Raw genomic sequence first — 24,077 nt, 5'->3', positions numbered from 1 at the left:
AATTATATAAATTACAATGAAACAAGTCTAAAAATTGTCAATGGTGAGAAATAGAAAGAAATAGGCGATCGAGTACCCACGTTTGTTTGTTTTTGGCATGCAACGGTTCATGTCCACAGTTTTTTTCATGTCATTTTAAATTTAGATTCTGCAGTTCTAAAGTCGTTTGCAATCTTCAAAACCTCATAGCACCTCTGTTTAGTCATAATTTTCATTTCATTTGTTGAATTCACCTCCATATAATAAAGGAAGAGCTTAATACTATATTCAGTCTAATTTCTGCTTCAAATGTTTTCCGTTTTCAAGCAACGTATCAAAGTATTCTTTCCTATTCCAGGTTTTCAAATTACAACACGAGTTCCATATCTTTCCAAATTTAGCCCAAAGCATTCCACAAAATCAATCATCTCAACTACTTGGGATCGGTCAAGCCCAGACTGAAATCCCACAGTTTCTTTGCCAGTTCTGCATTTTTAGCTAAAGCGCTTGGTTTGGCTAGATTACTGTCCGAGAAGTACTCACCGCTCACCCCCTTGACTTGCGGGTGCAACGCCACATAGCATGTAGTTGCCGCTCCCTGGAACCAAAACAAATGAAATTAATAAGCAAAATGTGTTTTATAGAAACATCTTAAGCAAAATAAATGGCACAAACAAGCAAACCCAGCAGGATCTTTGTCTTGAAACACAAAGATTATTGTATTCAAGGAAATTCTGTGCATGATACATTAAATTAGAAGAGAACATACCTGCGGAACATTTTTAAGCACATATTTACCGATCATATTTACAATGCCTGCAAGGAACCAAAGCATTATTAGCAAATAACAGAACTTCATATTTGTACTAAATAAATGAAGTAACTTATGAGCCAATTATATTTGGAGATGCCATGATATGTTTTAAAAATGATGCATCAAATTCAATCATCATTCCAAACTTTATGAACAGAACACTTCCTATACTGTAATGATACGGTAAATGAGTGTAATAATGCCAGAGGGGAACATATAAACTAGCACAGGATCTACATGGTGCCAAAGGATAAATTAATACCCAGTTTACAAATCCCAACAACTTGGTGATGTCACTTCACATAAATAAAGATTTTATACTGATACAAAGTAGCAAACTTTGCACAATCCTAAACAAATGGAGAATCGCCGCAGGATTGGATATGCAATTGAATTACATCAACTTGACAAGTCACAATATGGCCACATATATTTCTGGAGAACAGAATTAGATGCAAGTAAAATGCATATAGATTTACCGTCAAAAAAGCTATGGTGACGCAGAAGATTGGTGGCAATAGCTCCAGGATGAAGTGAATTGGCAGTTATCTCCACGCCTTCGGCCTGGTTCATTGTAGAGAAAGGAACCAAAAATGTAAATTAGATTCTCACAAGCACGATGATGCAACAATTATTAAAGTATGAAATGATGGCACCAGTGACTTGTCATCATTACAAAAATTGTAATGATGACAAAAATTGTAGACAACATTCAATCCCAAAGACGATGTGACTATTCATTTTCAGAGAAAACCAACGTTGACAATTGTCTCTACTTGACATGGTTAATCACTTTGAACATATAACTTTTCTGAAGTGGTAGGGTCCAAACTAGGTTGCTCTTAGTCGCAAGTAGCATTTAAGTAAGCTAGGTATTTTGTGGTACTAGAACAAACTACAACAAAAGATTATGTTGCAATTCAACACGATGATCGTTTCTCAAACAAAGGATGCAAACATTTGGTCACATATTGAAATGGAGTGTTGGTTTTATACAGGGTGAGTAGTTTTTCTGTATGGCTAGCCAAAGGCAAAATGAGAGTTTTGGGATGGAATGTTTGACCCAAGTACGTTTGTGCCAGAAGGTGGATGTGATTGGTTGGGTAATGGCTAAAAGGGTGTGTTTGAGCGAGTAGGATTTAGTGGGAGATGGAGTCCATTGAATGATATCATTTGTGTTAAGGTTATGGATTGGTAAGTTATTGATATCACAGTGGGGTGACACTAGGTTGGATGGATATCTAGGCCACTATTTAAAAAAACTTCCAGTAAGTGACGATTTTGCTAATCGCACTAAAGGGCGAGAGTTAGTCTAAGGCGCCACTTTCAAGTACAGGACTGAAAGGGTATGGGTTCGAATTCCGTTCTTGATGTTCCTTTTCTGAAGAAAGGAGTCACTAAAGGATACAATGACGTAACAAAGGCCATGTACGATGGAAGTGTAGCTATACTCGGAAAGATTGTAGGAGAAACAAATGAATTTTAAATAACTGTAGGCTCACATCAAGGTTAGGCATTACGTCTACACCTATTTGTCTTAATTATAGATGAACTAACAAGACACACCCTGGACCCCTGATTCTATGGTGCATGTTAATTGTTGTTGATATAGTTTTAATTAATAAAGCTATAAAAATTGGAGGTTTGGAGGCATGTTCTAAAATAATTAAAAAAATCTAAGATAAGCAGGGAGAGTGGCGGGGGTTTCATTTTGAGGGATCATATAGGTAGGCCAATCAAGGTTGTTTCTGTTATGGAATCAGCTCCTCTACGTTTCTTGTAACACCCCCAATTTAAAAGGACAGTCTTGGAATTTTATTATTTTATTTTATTGCATTTTTATTTAGTTAATTGTTTTAATTACTTGTTAAATTGCTCGTTTTTGTGAATTAATTGTTTTATTTTTAATTGTTTATTTTAAATTGTGTTTTGGGTTGTTTTATTATCTAAATTGTATTATTAAATTTTAGTATGTACGTGCTTATGTGGCTTTGTGATTTAAATGTAATTTAGCTGTTTCATTTTTAGAGTTTCTGGTTGTCTTTAATTAAATCACGTCACGGGTTTTAGCCGACTTAGGGATGGTTTTATATTAGAATTAGGATTGTGGTGTGAAGCCTATATATATACATATTATACGTTGGTTTAGGGTTACAAACAAAACCCTAGTCACCATAGTCACGTCTGTGAAACAGAGAGATACACAGAGAGCAACAGAGAGAGAATTTTGAGAGTTTAAAAGGGAGCTTTAAGGAGAAAGGAACGGGGTTGCTTCTGGGTTGAACCAAGAGCACAGAAGGAGTGGAACGGCAGTATAGGACGTTGTCGGAAACTTTAGAGACGGTGGATTATAGTTTCAAAATCTGAAACTGTAGGCAAGTCTCTGTTCTTCTCTTTCCCGTTAATTCGTGTTCTGTGCATGCCTAGTTGGACTCCAGGGATTTAAATAAAGATTAAACGGACTTAAATAAAAGTAATAACAAGTCTTTTATGCATATATGATTTTTATTTAGTCTCGTTGATAATCTTGTTTGCCTAATCCTTGATGTTTCTGTTATTTGTTTCTTTTCGGTGTGTATGTTAAGCTTTGATTAAATGGGGATCATGATTATGTATTGAGGACTAGACATTAATATGGGGTTAAGATTGAACTCTGAAATAAGTATTAAAAACAGTATTCCATTTTCACATAAGACATCTGTTTTGAATCGCTTAAGTTTATAACTGAGATTGTGTAGTCGTCAATTTAAAAGGTTGTGTTCAATACATGTTATGGTTGTATGTTAGTGGTTTAAGATGTATCTAGGACTGAGTGGGAACCTAAAACAAGGATTAAAAACATCACAGAGGGTCTAGGAAAATACCGGAGTTGAAGCAGATGAAGCTAGAACGGGCGAGGGCTGCTAAGAGGAAGGAGAGAAGGCTCCAAACCTCTTAGAGCTGGCAAAGGGGAGAGCCGGCTCTAGGTGTCATGGAGCCGGCTCTAAGATCCTAGACCCGGCTCTAGGTGGAAAAAATAGAGCAGGCTCCCATTTTAAGAGCATGCTCTCTCTTGAAATGCACTGTAACGTGATTTTTTAAAACTATTTGGGTTTTCTGCAATTAATTTAAATTGTTTAAATGATGTGTGGGACTGTATAAGGCTGGAATTGTGATGGAAAAATATAGATTCAGAATTGGATTGAGGAATAGAGCAAGCAAAACCCAAGAGGAAATTTGTAGCTTGCTCACTGTTATTCTATTTTTATTTACTGGAATTTGGCAAGAGTTTTATATATAATCTAATTATATATAATCATATATGTTTCTTACAGTGTTTTAAATATGGTGACTTAATTAAACTCAATTATACTTAGATTGTATTTATTGGTACTTAAATTGTTATGAAATTGTATCAATTCATGGACAATGTCGGAGGATCTGCTAGGTTTATATACTAGAACTTAGCAAGATTGTTATATATGGTTTAACTATAAATATAAATCATATTTCTATAGTATTATAAGTATAGTGAATTAACTAAAATTTCCTATGCTTAGCTTGGATGTAACTGATGCTTAAAATCCTATTAACGGTATCAATTCCTGGACTGTGTTGGTGAATGTGATTGCTTAAATTTATTGTAACAGTTTACATTATTGGATTTGGATTTTGGGCTCTATAATGAATGCCTAATATTTATGTACATGCATTAAATTTAACTTGTGCATATTCTAGAGTGTGGTTGATGACTATTTAATATTATTTTGTCAACTGTGTTCACTGGAGGATTGTATGTATCGGTATGGGACGGTGACACACTAGGTATGGACTAGTTCAAACATTAAGTTCTACCTAATTTGGATTAAGGTATGGATTAATCATAAAGGTTAAGTCCATCACCTACATGTGTCATATCAATTGTGAATTGAATGACCTACTATGGTTCAGGATGGAGTGTTTACATATATCAGACTACTATACAGATGACTGATATTTTATTATAGGAGTACAGACTTTATATATTTATTTTATGTGTCATGGTTTGGGCTTGAGTCTCAAGACCATGGTTAGGGCGCGTATATCGCCTAGGATGGATAACTGGACATAGGTGTTGTTCCCTGGTAGGTCTAGGTACTCATGCCCACCTTAGGGTGCGTATTTGCATGTTGCCTTCTATTCAGGCTGAGACAGACCTACTGGACTAGCGAGCATCCTATAATGTGTACTATATACATATATGGACTACTCTAGATATATATAGAGCAGATACAGATATTCATTCCTCCGATTATGTAGGAATCTTCTCTATGTTATCTTTGGATTTTATTTATAGTATTTTAGTTTTGGTTTGAGAATTTTTAATAAGGGGTCCAATGGATGGATTCCCGAGTTGTAAACTTATGGAGTTTTGGATTATCGGATTTGATTAATTATGATAAAAGGATTGTCTTTTAGTTTCTTTCAGCTTATTATATTATTTCGTATTTCACTTTGTATTCCGTGTTTGATTTAAAATACTATAATTGTTTGATATCCCTCGGGTTTGGGCCAGGCCTGATCAACCCGTGTCTCGGATCCGAGGGGTATCACATTTCTGTCCACTAATCAATCCAGAGGCGGACATGCGGCCACATAGAAGATGCGCTATCTCTAGAAACTTTTTGAAACTCTTAACTCTAACCCAACGTCGTCTTTCACCGGATATGATTAAGAAAAAAATACAAAATGCCAAATGAGACTAAACAATTCTAAACATCTTCTCTTCCTTTATTATTAAACACTAACACACACTCTCTCCTCTTAGTAACGGAACTCTCTCTGTCTCTCTTTCCCCTGATTAGTTAAAAATCTAACACTGTCTCTCTCTTCTCTTAGTGTCAGAACTCAGTACTCTCTGCCCTGATGAGTTATATCTCTCTCTCTCCATAAATTTTTTAGTAACTAAGATTGGGTTTTACAGTATAGTCTCAAGTAAGTATTTTTGAGTTGGTGATTTTAATAAAGAGGGGTCTCATGATGGATAAGGCTAATTAATTATTATTTTTTTTGCAATGGTTACTTAAAATAAAACTAAATTGTTTACTTGACGATAGAGTGCATTTGTCCCACCACCAAACGTCCCTCTCTGCATGCACGCATCTTAAATGTATCTTAACTTTAGTATTTCTATCTCCTTAAATGAATTGTTGTTGTTGCCCAACTTAAATGTATCCAAACGTTCTCTCTCTCAACTTAACTAAAATAGTTGCCCAATTAAATGAATCTTAATGCCAAACGTCTCTCTTTAATTACAGCGGTTGATATATTCAGATTCACGTTCTCCCCACATTAAATTTTCAACCTCAAATGGGATTCATTTACTTAAAATGATCCATAAAGTTCACGCCGCTTTATACCAGCTTAAGTTCTGAGCCCCTCCATTCTCTCTCTCTCTCTCTCCAACCCGCTGATGCTTTGGAACCCTCTATTCTCTCTCTCTATACATTTGTAGGCGTTAAAGCTAACAGTCAAGCTTGGTGGTTTCGACGAAATTTACAAACAATTCAGTCCCCTCATAAAAGATCGTACGAATCTCTCCGGCCGTCTCTGATCAAAGAGAGAGAAGAAAAGGAAGAGTGGGTGAGGATTTGCTCTCTCTCTCTCGATTTGCATTCAACCTATATCAGAAGAACCCATAAGAAATGTTGAAGAGCTTGTTATTGAGTTAATTAAGAGCTTGCTATATAAGTGTGTGTGTGTGTGTGTACACATATATAGAAAGAACCAATTAAACAGTAACAAATTTGGAGTGTGGACAAAAGTTTGTAGAAAAAAGATTTACCTCGTTGATCAGTTGTTTAGGTTGGACAGAAATAGGATATAGAGGGCAACCCAATACGCTTAAGAGGATCTTTAGATCAGATTTCTTGTTGAAGAGGAGAGAGATGTGCTTCATCAGCCTGCTCCACCGTGTTTGTGCTTTCTTTGAGTAGTGTTAACTACCATCTACTCCAAAAGCTTAAGCTCTTAGAGAGGTTGTAACTTAAATATATAATCGGTAGCAGTGAGGTTTGAACTTGAGACCTTTGGCTCTGATACCATGTTAACTACCATCTAATCCAAAAGCTTAAGCTTTTAGAGAGGGTGTAGCTTAAATATATAAATCCTTTAACAAGTAGTTTGTGGTCTCCCTTCTTCGTTTATGAGTTCTTCTGATATAGGTTGAATACAAATCAAGAGAGAAAGAGCAAAGCCTAACTCACTCCTCCTTTTCTTCACTCTTTCTTTGATCAGAGATGGCCGGAGAGATTCATACAATCTTTTGTGAAGGGACTGAATTGCTTGTAAGCTTCGTCGAAACCACCAAACTTGACTGTTACCTAAGAATGCCTAGAAATGTAGAGAGAGAGAGAGACTACAGGATTTCAAAGCTTTAGGGCTTTAGAGAGATTCAGCTAGATATATATATATATATATATATATATATATATATAGAGAGAGAGAGAGAGAGAGAGAGAGGTGAGAGAAAGAATGGACGGGCTCAACTTAAGCTAGTATAGAGCGGGAAGTCTACTAAGGCATAATGGTACCTCTTTTCACGTAAGTTAAGTTCCTACTACGTGCGATTTCACCACACTAGGGGCGATTTGTGTGACTGCATTTTTGTTAGGTTAGGGATGAAGTCTTTTTTGGAGATTACTAGATTACCAAGAATCTCACTCGGAGGGGACGCGAAGAAGGCAGTTCCCCATCGAGGACCGTCGTTGTACATCGACGGGGAGAGGCTAAATGTGTGCTGAAGGAAGGTCGGCGACAGTGGGGATCTGCAATTCTGAGGATCGACGTGGTCCTTCAGAGTTGGGTGTTGTGGCGTTCTTAGAGACAAAGGTCTCAAACAGATCAGGCTGTTCGGACTTTCCTCTTCATCTATGGTGTCATGCTTTGTTCGTTGAAGTAGGAGAGCTTTGTGGTGGGTACGTGAGATTTGATGCGGATGAGACTAGGGACGCCGAAAGTGTTCGGATCACAGTGAGAACCGGCCTAGATTGTCTGAAGTTCGTGTTTATTAATGATAACACCTTCTGCTACAAGGTCGCGATTTGGGAAGAAATCTCGCTGGAGCTTGTTCCTTCAACGGAAAGCCTTGAAGGTAATGACGGATCACACCTTATGACGGAAGAGGAATGGACTAAGATTCTTAATAAAGGAAAAAAGGGGGTACTCGAGATTCAATAGTGGTTGAAGGATAGAGAAATCCAACAAGCAGTGAAGTATGTAGGGGAAGAAGACGAAGTGTTCGTCACGCGTCGGCCAAGCGCATTGATGCTAAACAGCGAAAGAATACACGTGGAGGTCGACGGGATGCTCCTCCGGATTCCCCGTTATCCTTATCTCTAAGGGTTGATGATAAGACAGGGAAGGAAAGAACTAATTGGGCTGAGGTTGGTGGTGAGATGGCCAGAAGATGTCAAGGCAGCCAGGGGTGAGATCAGGCCTGGTCTTAATTTTGGGCTCATTCAGCCTAAACCCAACAGAGCTTTCATTGGATTTGGGCCTAATCGACGGGTACAGACAGGGCTTAATGGATCCGGGCCTAGTAGACGGGTCCAGGGCCTAATAGACGGGTGCGAAAAGGGCCCAATTCCTTAACCATCTCTTTCTCAAATACTAAGCAAGTCCCTAATCCTTTGGGGCCTTGTAATGATGAACAAGCCCATGTCAAGCCTCAGTCTCATATCTCACAGCGAGTGTCGCCCAGGTTTAATCACGTGTCTTCATCGGATAAATCTAAGTAGAGGATGATGCATGTAAACTCAGTCGGTCGCCATGGTTCTCGGTGGACTCGGAGTGAAAAACAAAAATGGGTAGCATGATCTTACACCTCCATTCATCCAGGTTTGATCCCTGTTCACTCTCAAAGTTCTATTTCTACTTCTACTCCTTCATGTGAAGTGGTGAGAACTGGGGGTGGTATGGAGGATGATTTGACTCAACAGAGGGGTTTTCTTGGGCCTTCAGGTTCATGGTGTGATGGGTCAGTGTTGGATGCCTCAAAATCCACAACTGGGAGCGTAGGTTGCTTGAATGGGGGCGACAGTGTGCGTTAGGAATGATCTGCACTTCAAACTGACAAACGATTTAGCCGTAGCACTGCTTAAAGAGCTTCGGCTTTTTGCTGCGTTAGAAGGGCTGAACTGTCTACCATATGTGAATGAGGTGAGTTTGTCAATTGAACAGGATGATTCAGAAACAGAGGGGGATATGCAATTAGGAGAGGTTAATGGAGATTTGGCCCCTTCTCAGCAGTATTGTTCTAATGACTCCTATTCTTGGACGGATATGGATCAACCAGATGTGGACTTAATGGAACCTTTGGCAGTTGTGCGGCCAGATTGTTTGGAGACGACCAATGATCTGGGTATGGAATGGGTAATTGAGAATATTGGAGCAGTAAGTGAAGCCTTGGGTGTCTCTTCAGAGGGTTATGATGATCGAACTATGTCCATTCTTCACGAAATAGTTGCAGGTAATGACAATACAAAACCTTATCGAGGCACAAAAGAAGTTAAAACCATAAAACATTTTTCACATCAGAAAAGGGAACAGTAAGTAAAGAATCTGATTTCTTATGTTAATTATGACGGGAAGGATGGGGCGAATAAAGAAAGGGGAAGGACCAGAAGTGGAAAATGGGAAGGAGGAGGGGAGTTGATCGTTTTTGGTTCTTGATGAAGCTACGACTTATTACGTGGAATGTTCGTGGTCTAGATGATCCGGACAAAGGAAGAGTAGTCAAGGTAGCTTTGAGGAACTGGAGTGCCCATGTCGTTTGTTTACAGGAAACTAAGATGGCTTCTATCACTGATGAGATTGTCAGGAATCTTTGGGGAGGAAGGTCTGTGGAATGGGAAGCATTAAATGTCTTCGGCACTTCGGGTGGTATTCTTATCATGTGGGATCGAAGGTGGTTATCAAGTATGAACAGCTGGAAGGGTATTTTCTCTGTGTCAAGTGTGTTTCAGATGGAGGAAGACAGTTTCAGATGGGTGTTTTCAGGAGTTTATGGGCTTGTTATTGATAGTGACAAACCAGTCCTGTGGGAAGAGCTTTGCTACGTTAAAGGATTGTGGTCATTGCCTTGGTGTTTAAGCGGGGATTTTAATTCTGTTAGGTCCCCGTTTGAGAGGTCCACAGGGGGTAGGTGGTCCTCTGAAATGACCATGTTTTCAGAATTCATTGATAGTCACTTTCTCATTGACCTGCCATTGAAAGGGCAGCCTTTACTTGGTCTAATGGTAGGGATCCAGTTACTTTTTCATGGCTGGATAGATTTCTGATTTCTGGGGAGTGGGAAGAGCATTTCCCGGATGTCTCTCAGGTTGTTCTGGTTAGAGTGACATCTGATCATGTGCCTTTAGTTCTCGATTGTGGTGGTATGAGATCTAGATGCACACCTTTCCGTTTTGAATATATGTGGCTGAGATCTGAGGATTTCCAAGGAAAAGTTCAGTCTTGGTGGGAGGAAGCGAGTTTTACAGGCTCTGATAGCTATGTGTTAGCTAGAAAGTTTAAGATTCTAAAAACTGAGTTAAAGAGGTGGAATAAAAAAGTGTTTGGGAATCTTGAACGGAAGAAAAATAGAGTTCTTGCTAATATTGCTGAGCTCAATCGTCTTGATGAGGTGGGGCAGGATGTGGAGTCTTTATGCTCTAAAGAAGCCTCTTGACAATTGCTGTTATGGAGGAGATTTCGTGGCGTCAAAAGTCTCGGGCACTGTGGTTAAAAGAAAGAGATCGTAATACAAAATTCTTTCATAGACTTGCCAACGGTCATAGAAGATGTAATCACATCGGGCGTATCCGTGTTAATGGTTCTGAGATGTGGAGAAAGGATGAGGTGCGCGGGGGAATTGTTTCTTTTTATCAGCATCTTTACACTGAGACTTAGGGTTGGAGACCTACTCTTGATGGTCTTCCTTTTAATTCTATTTCTGCGTTGGATAGTGATAGGATAGAGGCCCCTTTCACTGAGGAGGAAGTGTTTAAGGCACCATCTAGCTGTAATGGGGACAAAGCTCCAGGACCAGATGGGTTTACTATGCGGTTTCTTATGGAGAGTTGGGAGGTGGTGCGAACAGAGGTGATGGGCACCTTTCAGGATTTTTATTCTCATGGCACATTTAAGAAATCATTGAACGCATCTTTTATTGCTCTCATTTCCAAGAAGGGTGGTGCCTCTGATATTAAGGACTTTCGGCCAATCAGCTTAGTGGGATGTATGTATAAGCTCATTGCCAAGGTCCTTGTCTCCAGGATGGGTAATGTTTTGGATGGTCTTATTTCAGAATCATAGAATGCTTTTGTTGGAGGACGGCAGATTTTGGATTCTGTTCTTATCGCAGGGGAATGTGTTGATTCTAGATTGAAAAGTGGGGTTCCTGGCGTTTTATGTAAGCTGGACATTGAGAAAGCCTATGCTCACATTAATTGGAAGTTTCTTCTTTATCTTCTTCGGAGGATGGGGTTTGGAGATAGGTGGATAAAATGGATAAAAACTTGTATCTCGTCCGTTAAGTTCTCTGTGCTCGTGAATGGTTCCCCTGCGGGCTTTTTTCCTAGCTCGCATGGTCTGAGAGGCAAGGAGACCCATTATCGTCTTTTCTTTTCTTATTGTCATGGAGGGATTGAGCAGATTAATGAGAAAAGCGGAAGATTTGGGTTACATCAGGGGGTTCAGAGTTGGCAGAGATGTTGAACATCAGATGCAAATCTCCCATTTGTTGTTCGCGGATGACACTTTGGTTTTTTGCGATGCCGAAGTCTCCCAACTCGGATATCTGAGGTGCATTCTTGCTTGTTTCCAAGCGGTTTATGGACTAAAGATTAATGTTGGAAAGAGTGTGCTTGTTCGGGGATGTTCCAGATATTTCCTCCTCAGCTGCTGTTCTTGGGTGTTGAGTGGGTGCTTTTCTTCTTCTTTACTTAGGATTGCCTTTGGGAGTTTCCTCTACGAGAGTAGGGAATTGGGACCCAGTGATTAATAGATATGAGAAAAGATTAGCAGGAAGGAAAAAACAATATCTTTCTAAAGAAAAAGGGGGGGGGGGGGGGGGGGGGGATCTCGTCCCTCCCTACCTACTTTTTATCTTTGTTTCTATGGGGTGGAAGGGGAGAGGAGTTTAAGTATCATCTTGTTAATTAGGAACAAGTTTGCTAACCGTTGAAATTAGGCGAGTTAGGCATTCGAAAGCTGGTCCTTTTTAATCGAGCTCTCTTGGGAAAGTGGTTATGCAGATTTGGAAAGGAACGTTATCGTCAGTGGAGAAGAGTTGTCTTGTGTCGCTTTGGAGAGGAGAGTGGGGGCTGGTCCTCTCTTCCAGTCACTATTACGGGAGGCGTTGGTGTGTGAAAATTCATTCGGAAGGGCTGGGATGTTTTCTCCTCACACATTAGATTCAAAGTTTGTGGTGGTAGACATGTTTGATTTTGGGAGGACTTATGGTGCGGAAATCAGCTGTTATCTCACTCCTTTCCTAGACTTTACAGTATTACAGACAATAAGCACGCCTACGTAATTGATTGTTATCAACTTGATAGCAGTGGAATTACGTGGGATGTCCGTTTTAGGCGCCCCTTTCAGGATTGGGAAATGGAGGAACCTTGTGTTTTTTTGGATACGTTGTATAGATAGAAGGATGTTGGCAGAGGGTGTGATGATATTTTGTGGGTCCCTTTAGCTCATGGTAAGTATGGTGTCCGATCTATGTTCTTGTGTTTGTCTAACTTCGTTGGTCACGATTTTCCATGGAAGTCTGTTTGGCGTTTTAAAGCTCCTCTTAGAATCGCATTCATCGTTTGGACTGTCACATTGGGAAAGATTTTGACATTGGATAACTTGAGAAAGAGAGGCAATATCATTGTTAATTGGTATTCTTTATGTAAAGCAGACGGAGAATTCGTGGATCACATTCTTATGCATTGTCCTGTGGCGTACGATTGTTGGAATTTCATATTTAGCATGTTTGGCGTTTATTAGGTAATGCCTACGCACTCCTCACAATTGATTAACGCATGGAGACGATGCCCAGTTAAAGAACATGCTCGCGATTATTAAAGGATTGTTCCACATTGTGTTGGTGGTGTCTATGGCGAGGGGAATAACACGAACTTTGAAGGAAAGGAATCGTCTTTAGCAAATCTGAAAATTCATATTCTTCGTTCTCTGTTTTGTTATGTAAGAGGAAGCGCATGCTCCTCAATAAATGACTTCTTTGATCTTTTGGATGCTATTGGTCCTTAGGTTCTTTTTTTCGTCTTTGTATTAGGGACACGTTCCCCTTTTGAACGCTTTTCTAATATACTTATTACTTATCAAAAAATAAAAAATAAAGCAGGAAGTCTACTGGCGACAACCGCGTGCACCTTTTGAATCATTTTGAGTAAATGAATCTCATTTGAGATTGAAAATTTAATGTAATTAATGTGTAGAGAGAGTGAATTTGAATATATCAACCGTTGTAATTGAGGGGAAAGACATTTGGCGTTAAGATTCATTTAATTGGGCAACAATTTTATATAAGTTGAGAGAGAACGTTTGGATACATTTAAGTTGGGTAACGACAACAATTCATTTAAGGAGAGAGAGAAATACTTCAGTTAAGATACATTTAAGTTGGGTAACAACAAAATTTCATGTAAGGAGAAAGAAATACATCATTTAAGTTGAGTGAGAGATATGTGCATGAGAGGAGTGTTTGGTGGTGGGACAAATGTAGTCTCTCTCATCAAGTAAACAATTTAGTTTTATTTCAAGTAACCATTGCCTTTTTTTATTTTTATTTTTTATATCAAAATCAAACACAAAAAATCGCTAACTCAAAAATACTCAACTTGAGACCATAATGTAAAACCGAATTCTTAGTTACTAAAAAATTCATAGAGGGAGAGATTTAACTAATCGGGCCGGAGAGATGGGCAATATTGAGTTCTGTTACTAAGGGAAGAGAGACAATGTTAGAATTTTAACTAATTTGGGGGAGAGAGAGAGATATATATATATATATAATTGAGAGGAGAAAGAGTGTGTGTTAGAGTTTTAAGTAATAAAGGAAGATAGAGAGAGGGAGGGAGTGAGAGAGTTCACTAATTAGATGGTTAGAATTGTTAAGAGTCATTTAGTGCTTCGTGATATATATATATAAGGGTAAATTACACAGACAACCCCTGAGGTTAGTTCATTTTTCAGGTAGATAAAGATTTTGGTTTTAACTTTTACTTACACATCAATTTACTTTTTGATCTCAAACACATGCAAATTGACCCTTTTATCCTCAAATTTTTAATACAAAATATTTTTAATCTTAAATGACATAAACACCCCTCTACAATTTTGTTTCTGCGGTCTCTCTCACCCACCCCTTCAACCATCACCACAATTCTCACCGTCCATCGCCCCCCACCCATCACTGCCGCCCCCCACCCATCACTGCCGCCCCCCACCCAACACCTCCATCACCACCACCCATCACCCAACACCTCCACCGTCCCACCCATCACCACCACCCCCTCCCCCGCCCCCACCTCTGTCACTACCAACCAACACCTCCACCGCCCCCACCCAAAAATTATATAGATCTCTTCCTCCCACTGAGACCTCGCCTCAACAAAGACTGGGCTCATGGGCGATCGGTGTTGTAGTGTGAACTTCGAATCGAGCCGATTCTCCTAATGACGCTGCTTCCTAAACCTTGCCGCCGTCGCTGCTGTGAACCACCTTGCTTCTTCCGCCGCTGAGTTGGTGTCGCCGCTATTCCGAGCTCGCCCGGCCACCGCCCGCCACCTTTAATCCACAACCCAAACATTGATCTGGCCGACCCTTGTTTCGCTCCCCTGTGTGGCTGTTTAGTATGTGTGTATATATCTATATACATATATGTGTGTGTCATTTTGTGTGTGTATATATATATATATATGTTTGGCTGTTTAAGTCACAACCTACACAAAAATATGTCTACTGATCTGTTTCTAATACTTATTATTTTACAAGATTCGATTGTGCAATTTTGTGTTACTTATTTGAATTTTGTATGAACTCAGAGATCTGCAAAGTGTTGAAACTTTGAATTATGTGATTTGAACTTGGATGATTCAGTTGTGTAAATTTAAATCGATCTTTTGTTAGTTTGTAATTATTTAGTCAGTTTGAATGTGATGATAATGTCAAATTTAGTTTTGTAAAGGCTCAAATGGGTCCGATCTGTTGTTTTTGTTTAGACTTATGCTATTTTATTGCTACTGGAGCTGCATTCGATGATTAGTTCTCGATCTTATTCTATAACAGATGAAATTATGGTTGAGTCTCATTTTTTAAATCTTTTTTTTTTTTTTGGGTCAATGGTTTTCCCTTTTTCATGATGAGTTGATTAGTTGTTTGATCTGGTTCTCTTTCACCTCGATCTACTATATAGATATATATGTTTGTAATTTTGAGGAGTTGGGTTTTGTGTGGTGGTGGTGGTCGAACGGCGAATCCGGTGATTGGGGATGATGATGGTATGAGGAGGAGGAGGAAGAGGAAGGTCTATTGTGGGGGGTAGTTTGGTCACAAAAATAGTCAATGGAAGGTCAAAGGGTAGCAAAGTCATTTAACACCTCAAAAGTACTATGGCCCTACCAAAAATTGACATTTGGTGTGTAAGTGAAATGCTACACTACTAATTCAAATATAAGTGAAATCTAAAACCAAAATGTTAATCTAACTGAAAAATGACCTGACCTCAGGGGGGTTTGAGTGTGATTTACCCTATTTTAAATCATATCCAGTGCAAAACAACTTTGGGTTAGGGTTAGAGTTTTACAAAATTTCTACAGATGTGCGTCTTCTATGTGGCCAAACGTCTTCCGATCAATTGAGCAGTGGATATAAGCGGACAAAAGGTAGAGACATAGAGGAGCCGATTCCTTTTGTTATCCTCGTGGACAATGGTTCTGCTGCAGTTCCTTTTGGTGTTTTGATCGAAGGGGATTGCCAATGAGTTATGAAGCTTCAGTTTGTTGATGATTTACTTGCCACAATATGTGAAGGTATCCAACTGTTGTTGAAACAGAGTAGGGTTTCAATGCTGTCTTGGTCCCCTCATCAATGTAATGGAGTTGCTCATGTCTTGAGCAAGTAAGCTTTGGGAGTCAAAGAAGGAGAATGTCAGTGGAATGTGTGGCCTCAATGGCTACTAGATGCTATAAAATTAATTGTTTGTTTCCCTCTGTTTAATGCTATTTGATTTTGCCAAAAAATAATAATTATAAAATTAATAATAATAATAATAAGTAGGAATAAAATTGAATACATGAAGTGTAACTGTCATAAATATAAAAATAAAAATAGGGGTGTGGTGAACATTTAGAAACAGAATACCAAAAAGTGCACATTTTCGTTATTTAGACTCAATTATTCATAATGACAAAGAAATAGGAACTATGTTAATCATAGAATCAAGGTCGAATGGGTTAAATTGCGTCTAAGATATTGCACGATTGGCGTATCTCTATAAATACTAGAACGAAAGTTCTATAAAACAGCTATTAGACCAGCCATTTTTTGTATGACAATGTTAGGCAACTAAGAAATAACATGTATATTGTTTGACAAAAATGCAAATGAAGAGAAGAAAGGATAGAACTAAAAGCGAGGGCATTCATGAAATGGTTGAAGTAGCACCAATTGCAAATAAAATGAGAGAAAATCGATTAAAACGGTTTGGACATGTGCAAAGAAACATTGTGCACCATTAAGGAAGAGTGACATGGTCCACAATGAATGCGAGGGGAAGGGGAAGGGGAAGATTAACATGAGCAGAGTTAGTAATGAAATAATAAAACGTGGTTTGACTAAGGCTATAACCTTGGATAGAGGGGAATGGAAAATTAAGATTCATATAACCGAGCCCAAGTTGTTGGAAAAAGTCTTTCTTGAGTATCTCATCTTGAACATATGAGATACTCAAGAAAGAGACAGAGGTAGTCTTGAACACATTGCTATCTCATCTTGTCTACCCTGCGTAAACTGAAGTACTAGATGTATCACCAACATGGCTGCTTAAGAGTTGAGAAGATATCAAATATGCAGAATGAAATTGTGGATAACAATTTTTCTCTTTTGGATCAGTACTACGCACAAACATTTGTCCCACTACAGAACTTGAACCCTGTATCACCTTCTTTGGGGTGGAAGGAGATACCATATTGGTATGTGGTTGACATATATGAGAGCAAAACTGAATCGACTAGAACCTATTAGACCAATAGTTTTAGCATACCATGGTCTCCCTCCAAAGCAGGAAAAAAAACACTGTATCCTCACAGGGAAGAAAACCATTTAAACTAAAACCAGTTTGCTATCCACCCTTTAAAAAATTGGGGCCTACCACCTCCCTCAAGGATTTGGTGGGCAGTGGCTCTGAGAATGATGCTTATGTGCGTTAAGAACATCATGCAGCCTTAAGCATCAGGGTAATTGCTAAAACTTGTGACATAGTAGGAAAGCCAAGGGCTAGTTGTCACGGATTCTTGTCCCACATTGGGTGGGGATAGGTTCTGGCCTTGTAAGTGGGGTAGGCAATTCCACCTAATATCGTTAGCAGGTCCCTTGCTGGTAGGGTGGATGAGTAGGTAGGGTGGTCCGACTGCAACAAAGGCGTCACCGGTTTACATGGGAGAGAATGTCACCGATTATTGCTTCTCCCACACCAGATAAGGATGGGATGGGTTTTGGGCTTATAAGGGGTGTGGCAACACCGCCTAATAGTTTAAAGTTTTGTGTCAAATGGCAAGCACAAGGCTCATTACACTACGAGATTCTCTCTGCTGCTTATTCGAGTCCTGCTGCCTTAGGAGATGATTCCACTACTGATTCTATGATACTCCAAAGGAAGGAATACAATGCCTTCATTCAACAGGCTCAGCAGATTTCCATTGATGACATAATTTCCTTCAGGCACAGAGGTACATAATGCCGTGTGAGGGCATCCGCCCCCACTGATTTTTTTATTCATATTAGATACCTAAAATTTTGCTAAACTCCTAGTAATGCCCCCACTGAGTTTTTGGTAAAGCCCATTGCATATACCTGCCCCCAGGCTTCGCTTCTCTCTCTCTCACTCTCATTAATGCACTAGAGAGCCCACATACATGATGCCATGACCGTCACACCCCCATGAAGCTTATTCCTTAATCCACCACCATTGTTGATTAAAGCCCTGATCAGCTCTTTCACCCCGGTTACAGTGAAGCTAAGCCCTTGTTTGGCCGGCCACCCAAATCAAATAATTTTCTGGCATTGTCATGCCATCAGTTACCATTAACCATCCCGGTATTGTTGCATGCTTAGCTTCTTCCAAATTGTGATTTGGGTCATTCCTGAGGAGCATATGTTCACAAATGATAATGTTTCCGTCTTTCTTATTGAATACTCATTCTTTTTCAAATTCATCAGTTCTGCTTGTTGACTGTCATTCTTCCAATATTGCTAGTATGCCTAGTGGTAATTATGATAACGCAACATCAACTCTTGATTTATCATCAGTGCATCATATTCCTAGGTTTTATATATTAAGAATTTTCAGATCACTTTAAAACCAATTTGCTATCAGAAATTAACTGAACACATATTTGCAAAAAAAGAAAAAATTATCCTTTAAATGGTCATAGTAAAGACGTATGATTCAAAGATCAAACTCAACTATGATACTGTCAGTTCATTGGATAGTTAAATACCAAGAATATACCAATTACCTTCAAGTTCCTTGCCAGCTCATTAGCATGCAATATGTTAGCAAGCTTTGATTGTCCATATGCGTAAATGGTGTTGAAACTGAAAAGTAAAAGTAGATCAAGGAAATTTTTTTTTGTTTAATGAAGTTCAAAAAATATAATAAGTACCTAATTTTATACAAACAACAATTTACAAAAGCACCACCAAGTGAAGAGATATATATGAAAGATGTTGTCACACAGTACCTTGATTCATCATTTATTTTATCAAAACGAATTCCTTCACTATATGTAAATCTATGACCCTCTGACGAAACATTCACAATCCTTCCTTCTTTCTGGCTTTCACGTGCTGTATTTTTCATGGTCTCCAGCAAAAGATTTGTCAAAAGAAAATGACCTGTAAAAGATAACATATTCTCATATTTGCACAACATGATCTGTGCATTTGGGAGAAAGTAGAGTATCAATTTGGTAGCACTACAAAAATAAAAATAATAAAATTCAAGAGAACAGAGCATGCAACAAATGGCACTTCTTGAACACGAACAAACAAAGTGTATGTCATTCCAATGTTTGAGAAATTCTTTTGTTAGAGATCCTCTTGGATGAAGGCCATTGTTGGTGCATGCTAAAAACTCAAACTCACAACAGTAAGGAAGCGGGTTCAAGTCATAGTGCCGTCACTTTGTGCAAAATAATAATAGAGGTTAAATTCATCTCCAAATACAATATTCTGTCTCTTCTTTTGTTTTGTTTTGTTTTTTTTTTTTTTTTTTTAAGTAAATGGGCGGAATTGTAAATCTATGGATCTTCTTTTGGATTTTGTAGATAGCTTAAAATTATAGTGTCGCCATGGGCAACTTTTGTTTTCCTTTGGGAGCGTTACCCTCTTGGGCACCTTTAATGAAATGTTGCTTACCAAAAAAAATAAAATCAACCCCTCCCCCCCACCAAAAAAAGAAAAAGAAAAGAAGTAGATCAAGCATCTTAAACAATGTTAAAGCTTGCAGGTAGTTGATATTTGAAGGCTCTTCTTGTCTTCTTCTTCTTCTTCTTCTTCTTTTTTCCTAGTTGAAACTCACACACCTACTTTGCCCTTATGCGGACTTATATCTCGACCTTCTACTTTAAAATGCGAGAAAGTACCACTTCCACTAGGCTACACCCTTGGTGGTTCCTTTGCTATTACTATATATATATATATATATATATATATATATATATGGAAAAAATGAAGATAAATGATCCTTGATCCTGTGGAGAGTTTAGCACAGACCAAGGAAATCCTGTATGGATTAACATCAATTTCTAGCTTTCCAGCATTCCTGGGATCTAAATCTAAATACATTGATAAAGAGACCTTAATTCAACTTTGATGATCAAGTAATAGTATTGGTTCATCCTTTTACTCTCATTGTCCTTTCCTCCTTATCTTGTTTAACGAAAAACTATAACAAATTTGCATAATACAATAACAAAGTTTCACTCTTTGTAAGAAATAATAGAAAATGGACCATCGCTAGAACTAAATTTTTAAGGGTTTGAAACCATTGAACCCAATAATCATAACCAATTTTGGAGCACCCACAAGCTTGCATATTATAAACAAACATCAAACAACTTAAATGTACCGTACCTAAATGGTTGGTTGCAAACTGCAGTTCTATGTTGTCTTGGGAGAGCATGAAAGGAGGAGCCATAACCCCTGCATTGTTACTTCCAACAACAAAGACAACATTTCACTTATTGTATAGTTTCAAAGTGAACTGGTAGCATTGGGTCCCTGAGAGGGTGCGCCATTCAGAAGTTTCAAAAATAATAATAACAATAAATTTAACATGACAGCAGCTCATTCAACAGCTCCTGCGTGGTATTCTTACATGAGGAGGTTCAAAGGATGACCCGAAGACTTGTATTCTGATGCAAATTTCCTGACAGATGCCATTGAATTGAGGTCTAACTCCATAACATCAATTTTAGCATTTGGGATTTCCTTATGTATTGCTTCTTTAACTTTTCTACCAGTATCCATATTTCTTACAGCCATGACTACATGTACACCATGCAAGGCAAGGACACGTGTAGTCTCAGTGCCAATACCACTTGATGCTCCTGAAATTGGAAGAATACTAGCAGTGAGATACATCAATAGATTAATTTTCATTTTTTTCTCAAGTACAGCAGTTGAAATAATCATTATCCTGCCAGAATGTGAATACCAAATCCTCACCCCACCCCCCAAAATAAATAAATAAATAAAAATATAAAAACAGAGAGAGGTCTGCAATTCGTAACAAACTCAGAGTTACAATACCTTTCTGGGTAATAGAAAGAAAAAACCTAATTGATATAACCAAAATTAAATTAAAATACCTTTAAAATGGTAACATTTGTTTTGGAAGTTTAATTTTTGAGAGAAAATGAAGAAAACATGATTGCTTAGATAAGTGAGTGTAGAAAGACAGGACTTGGCATTAGTTATCTTTCTGAATCTTCCAGTCCTGTAAGCTTTCCACTTGATAAGAACAACGAAGGATGTAGCATCAGAAACATAGACCAATGTACAACAGAATCCTCAATAACAGTTTTAAGTCTATTTTAAAATGTTAGATAGATAGAAGATAAAATTCCAATCATTCCAATAGACCCTTTTTTACAGATTCAGTAAAATCAACAAGTGCCTGGCAGCTCGAAGAAACAAACCCAAACGAAACCATTTATATAACACATGAAATTGTTGTAGAAGTTAAGAGCCAGGAATTTTGAGGGTACATTTCACTCAACAAAGTATTTTCACGAATTTGCTTTTTTCTGAATTGAACAGTACATCATATGCTCTGATGCAGCAATGGATATGACCATACTGAACCCAAATGCAACCAACAATCATCTACCATTATCACCCATTAAACCACAACTTCTTTGTCCATAACCACAAATTAGTCACCAAAAATATCAAACAAATAAAAAGAACCATGAAATTTAAATAAGGAGATATACCAAGGCATGTGACCTAGTGGTATCTCCTCTCCTAAGGTTGAGAGTTCAAGTCTGCCAAGGAGCATCGTGGGAATTATTTTCCAGGAAAAGAAAAAATAAAAATGGAAAATCCATAGGTTGCTTCCTTCTACCATAACAACCCAGTTGCAAAACTGCACACAGTGTCATTTGAAAATTGAAATTATTCCCCACCATCACATGATATATTATTCCATGAGATAGTAATCTGAAACTGAAAGTAATAAACTAAAATCAATACATGTAACAAACTTTAAACTGATTAGAGGTCTACCATTTTTTTTTATATGTTCCTCAAAATTTTGAATTAGAAAATATATCAACCACCTCAAAATGATCAGAACACTTGTAGATTGATATTTAACGAATCCCATCAAAGATTAATGAAGAATATGCGCGCGCGCGCACACACACACAAAAAAAAATTGAAATAGAAATGATAGAGAAAATAAAAGAAGAACCCAGATGAGAACAAGACCTGTAACAATGGCTGTGAGGCCAGTTCCATCAATTCCTTGTGTGACCTCCTCAGCAGTAGAGCAAGCTGAGAACCCAGATGGCCCTTTCCATCCAAAAATCCACATTTTCTCTGATATTGATCACAAAACCCAAACAGAGTCTTCTTCTTGGTCGGTCAGTGTTCTACTGTAACTGACAAAACCAATGTGATACATATACACATATATACAATATCTATTACAAGGTCATGGTTGATTATCGGGTTCTTCGTTGACTTTTGAAGGGAGTGCCTCGACACGTCCAAGGACAAATCAACGATGATTTTGACAGCCACCTGAGCCGTCGATTTCGTTCGGGAAAAATTGATCGGATGAGATCGCCTCTCATAATCACGCACTCAGGTACCATTAACATAAGTGATGAAAAAAAAAAAAAAAAAAAAAACAAAAAACATAAAAGGGCAAACTACAATGACCTCCCCTGAAGTTTGGCCTAATTGCAACTTAACTTGAGGTTTGCCATTTTTTTGCAAAGACACCCCTATATCAAATTTTGCCATAAATTTACTTATCTACCCCTTTATTATATTGTTAAAAATAAACAAAAATATCTAAAAATAAAAAATGACCATTTTGCCCACTAATATTTCCCACTATTCCTCTTTCATCTCCGTTGCTACCAACCATATATATACACACACTTGCCCATTACAATAGATGAGACCATGGCAGCGAGGATGGCTGGGTCTGCAACGAAGAAGGCGCCGAGGTTTGGGCTTAATGTCGAGACTGATGTCGACATGGCGACGGCGATGATTCTGGTTTGGCGGCAAGGACGCAATGATGCAGGTTTCCGGCGTCGGAAAGAGAGCCCCTGGCCGGAATTCATCGCCTCCTGCGTATTCGACCGCCTGGACTCCCTTTCCGACGCCGGATTCTGGTTCCGACGAAACGTGACTACTTCGGTGTGAACAACAGGATCTTGATCTCCACATGCGCCGCCATATCCCTCATCGAAAATCGGATCACAGACGTCAAAACCTCCACCACCGCCACTAAAATATGGCTGAATTCACTGCCAGTCTGCCACCATTAGAAACGCCCCCACCACCGCCGATTGTGGTGGTGCTACCGATTGTTGGGAGTTTAGGTTGGTTTTGGCCTCTGCGAAATCATCCGAATCAAACCTAAGAAGAAAGAGAAAATCGAGTGTAAACACATTCATCCATCGACCCAAATGTCCGAAGATCTCACTGGTAGTGTGGATCAGAGATCGATATCATGAATCAAGCTAAGATCGATATCATGTATATGCCCTACAACAAACTCTGAAATTCCAACCCAATCTTTTATATACATATATATATATATATGACGGCTTGTCTGTAATTTCTTGGGTGGTTGCAGTGATATATATATATATGTTGTACCCACCATCAATGAACCAAATAGATCCACCACCTAGCCATACTTCCCTTCCACATGCTTCCTCCATTGCGAGATGGCAACAAAATAACCCAACCAATAATTAAAAATCATATTGTTGATTATAGGCAGGGCTTGCTGGTGAATTGAAGGTAACTGTTAATATAAGTGTGAATATGTGTACTTAATTTACAATTATATTTCTTCAATGTATAAAAATCGGAACCAATTCGTAACATGTGGTGTTACTGTAAACTTCAACCTCTGGTCGTGAGAGGTGGGTGAGTTAGAGAGAGAAAGACGGTCCACTGGTGGGAGAGTTCGAGAGAGATGAGTCTGAGCTCTCTTTATATATAAGGGTACTTTGGTTCATTATTATATATATATATATATATTTTTGTTATTTAATAATAATATGGGCATTTTGGTCACTTTTTGTACATAGGGGAGGTATTTGCAAAATTGGTTAAACTTCAGGGAACACATTACAATAAAATGATAAATCTTAAGTTTAGTTGCAATTAGACCAAATTTCAGGGGAGGTCATTGTAGTTTGCCCAACAAAAAAACAACCACCTCAATAGCATGCGTATCATAATACTATAGCGTAGAAATCACTTTTAAACTTTCAATGTAGTGCAAATAATATCA

At 38.4% G+C, this 24,077-nt stretch overlaps 1 protein-coding gene across 1 annotated transcript; it reads right to left on the bottom strand.

Moving 5' to 3' along the window:
• Positions 1 to 238: 238 nt before the first annotated feature.
• LOC132282556 (short-chain dehydrogenase TIC 32, chloroplastic-like) lies at positions 239 to 22,256 on the bottom strand. The gene is made up of 8 exons (XM_059784280.1): positions 22,022 to 22,256; positions 20,406 to 20,637; positions 20,162 to 20,241; positions 18,769 to 18,922; positions 18,544 to 18,622; positions 1,273 to 1,357; positions 749 to 795; positions 239 to 577 (listed from the first exon to the last, which is right to left on the bottom strand). The coding sequence occupies exons 1-8, from the start codon at positions 22,125 to 22,127 to the stop codon at positions 413 to 415; spliced, it is 948 nt and encodes a 315-aa protein (XP_059640263.1). The 5' UTR covers positions 22,128 to 22,256; the 3' UTR covers positions 239 to 412.
• Between the last annotated feature and the right edge of the window lie 1,821 nt (positions 22,257 to 24,077).

Source organism: Cornus florida, unplaced genomic scaffold (assembly GCF_030987335.1).
Source record: "Cornus florida cultivar Cherokee Brave unplaced genomic scaffold, ASM3098733v1 CherokeeBrave_3.0.0_Hap2_Chr11, whole genome shotgun sequence".
NCBI lineage: Eukaryota > Viridiplantae > Streptophyta > Magnoliopsida > Cornales > Cornaceae > Cornus > Cornus florida.
This window is presented reverse-complemented; position numbering and strand designations above follow the sequence as displayed.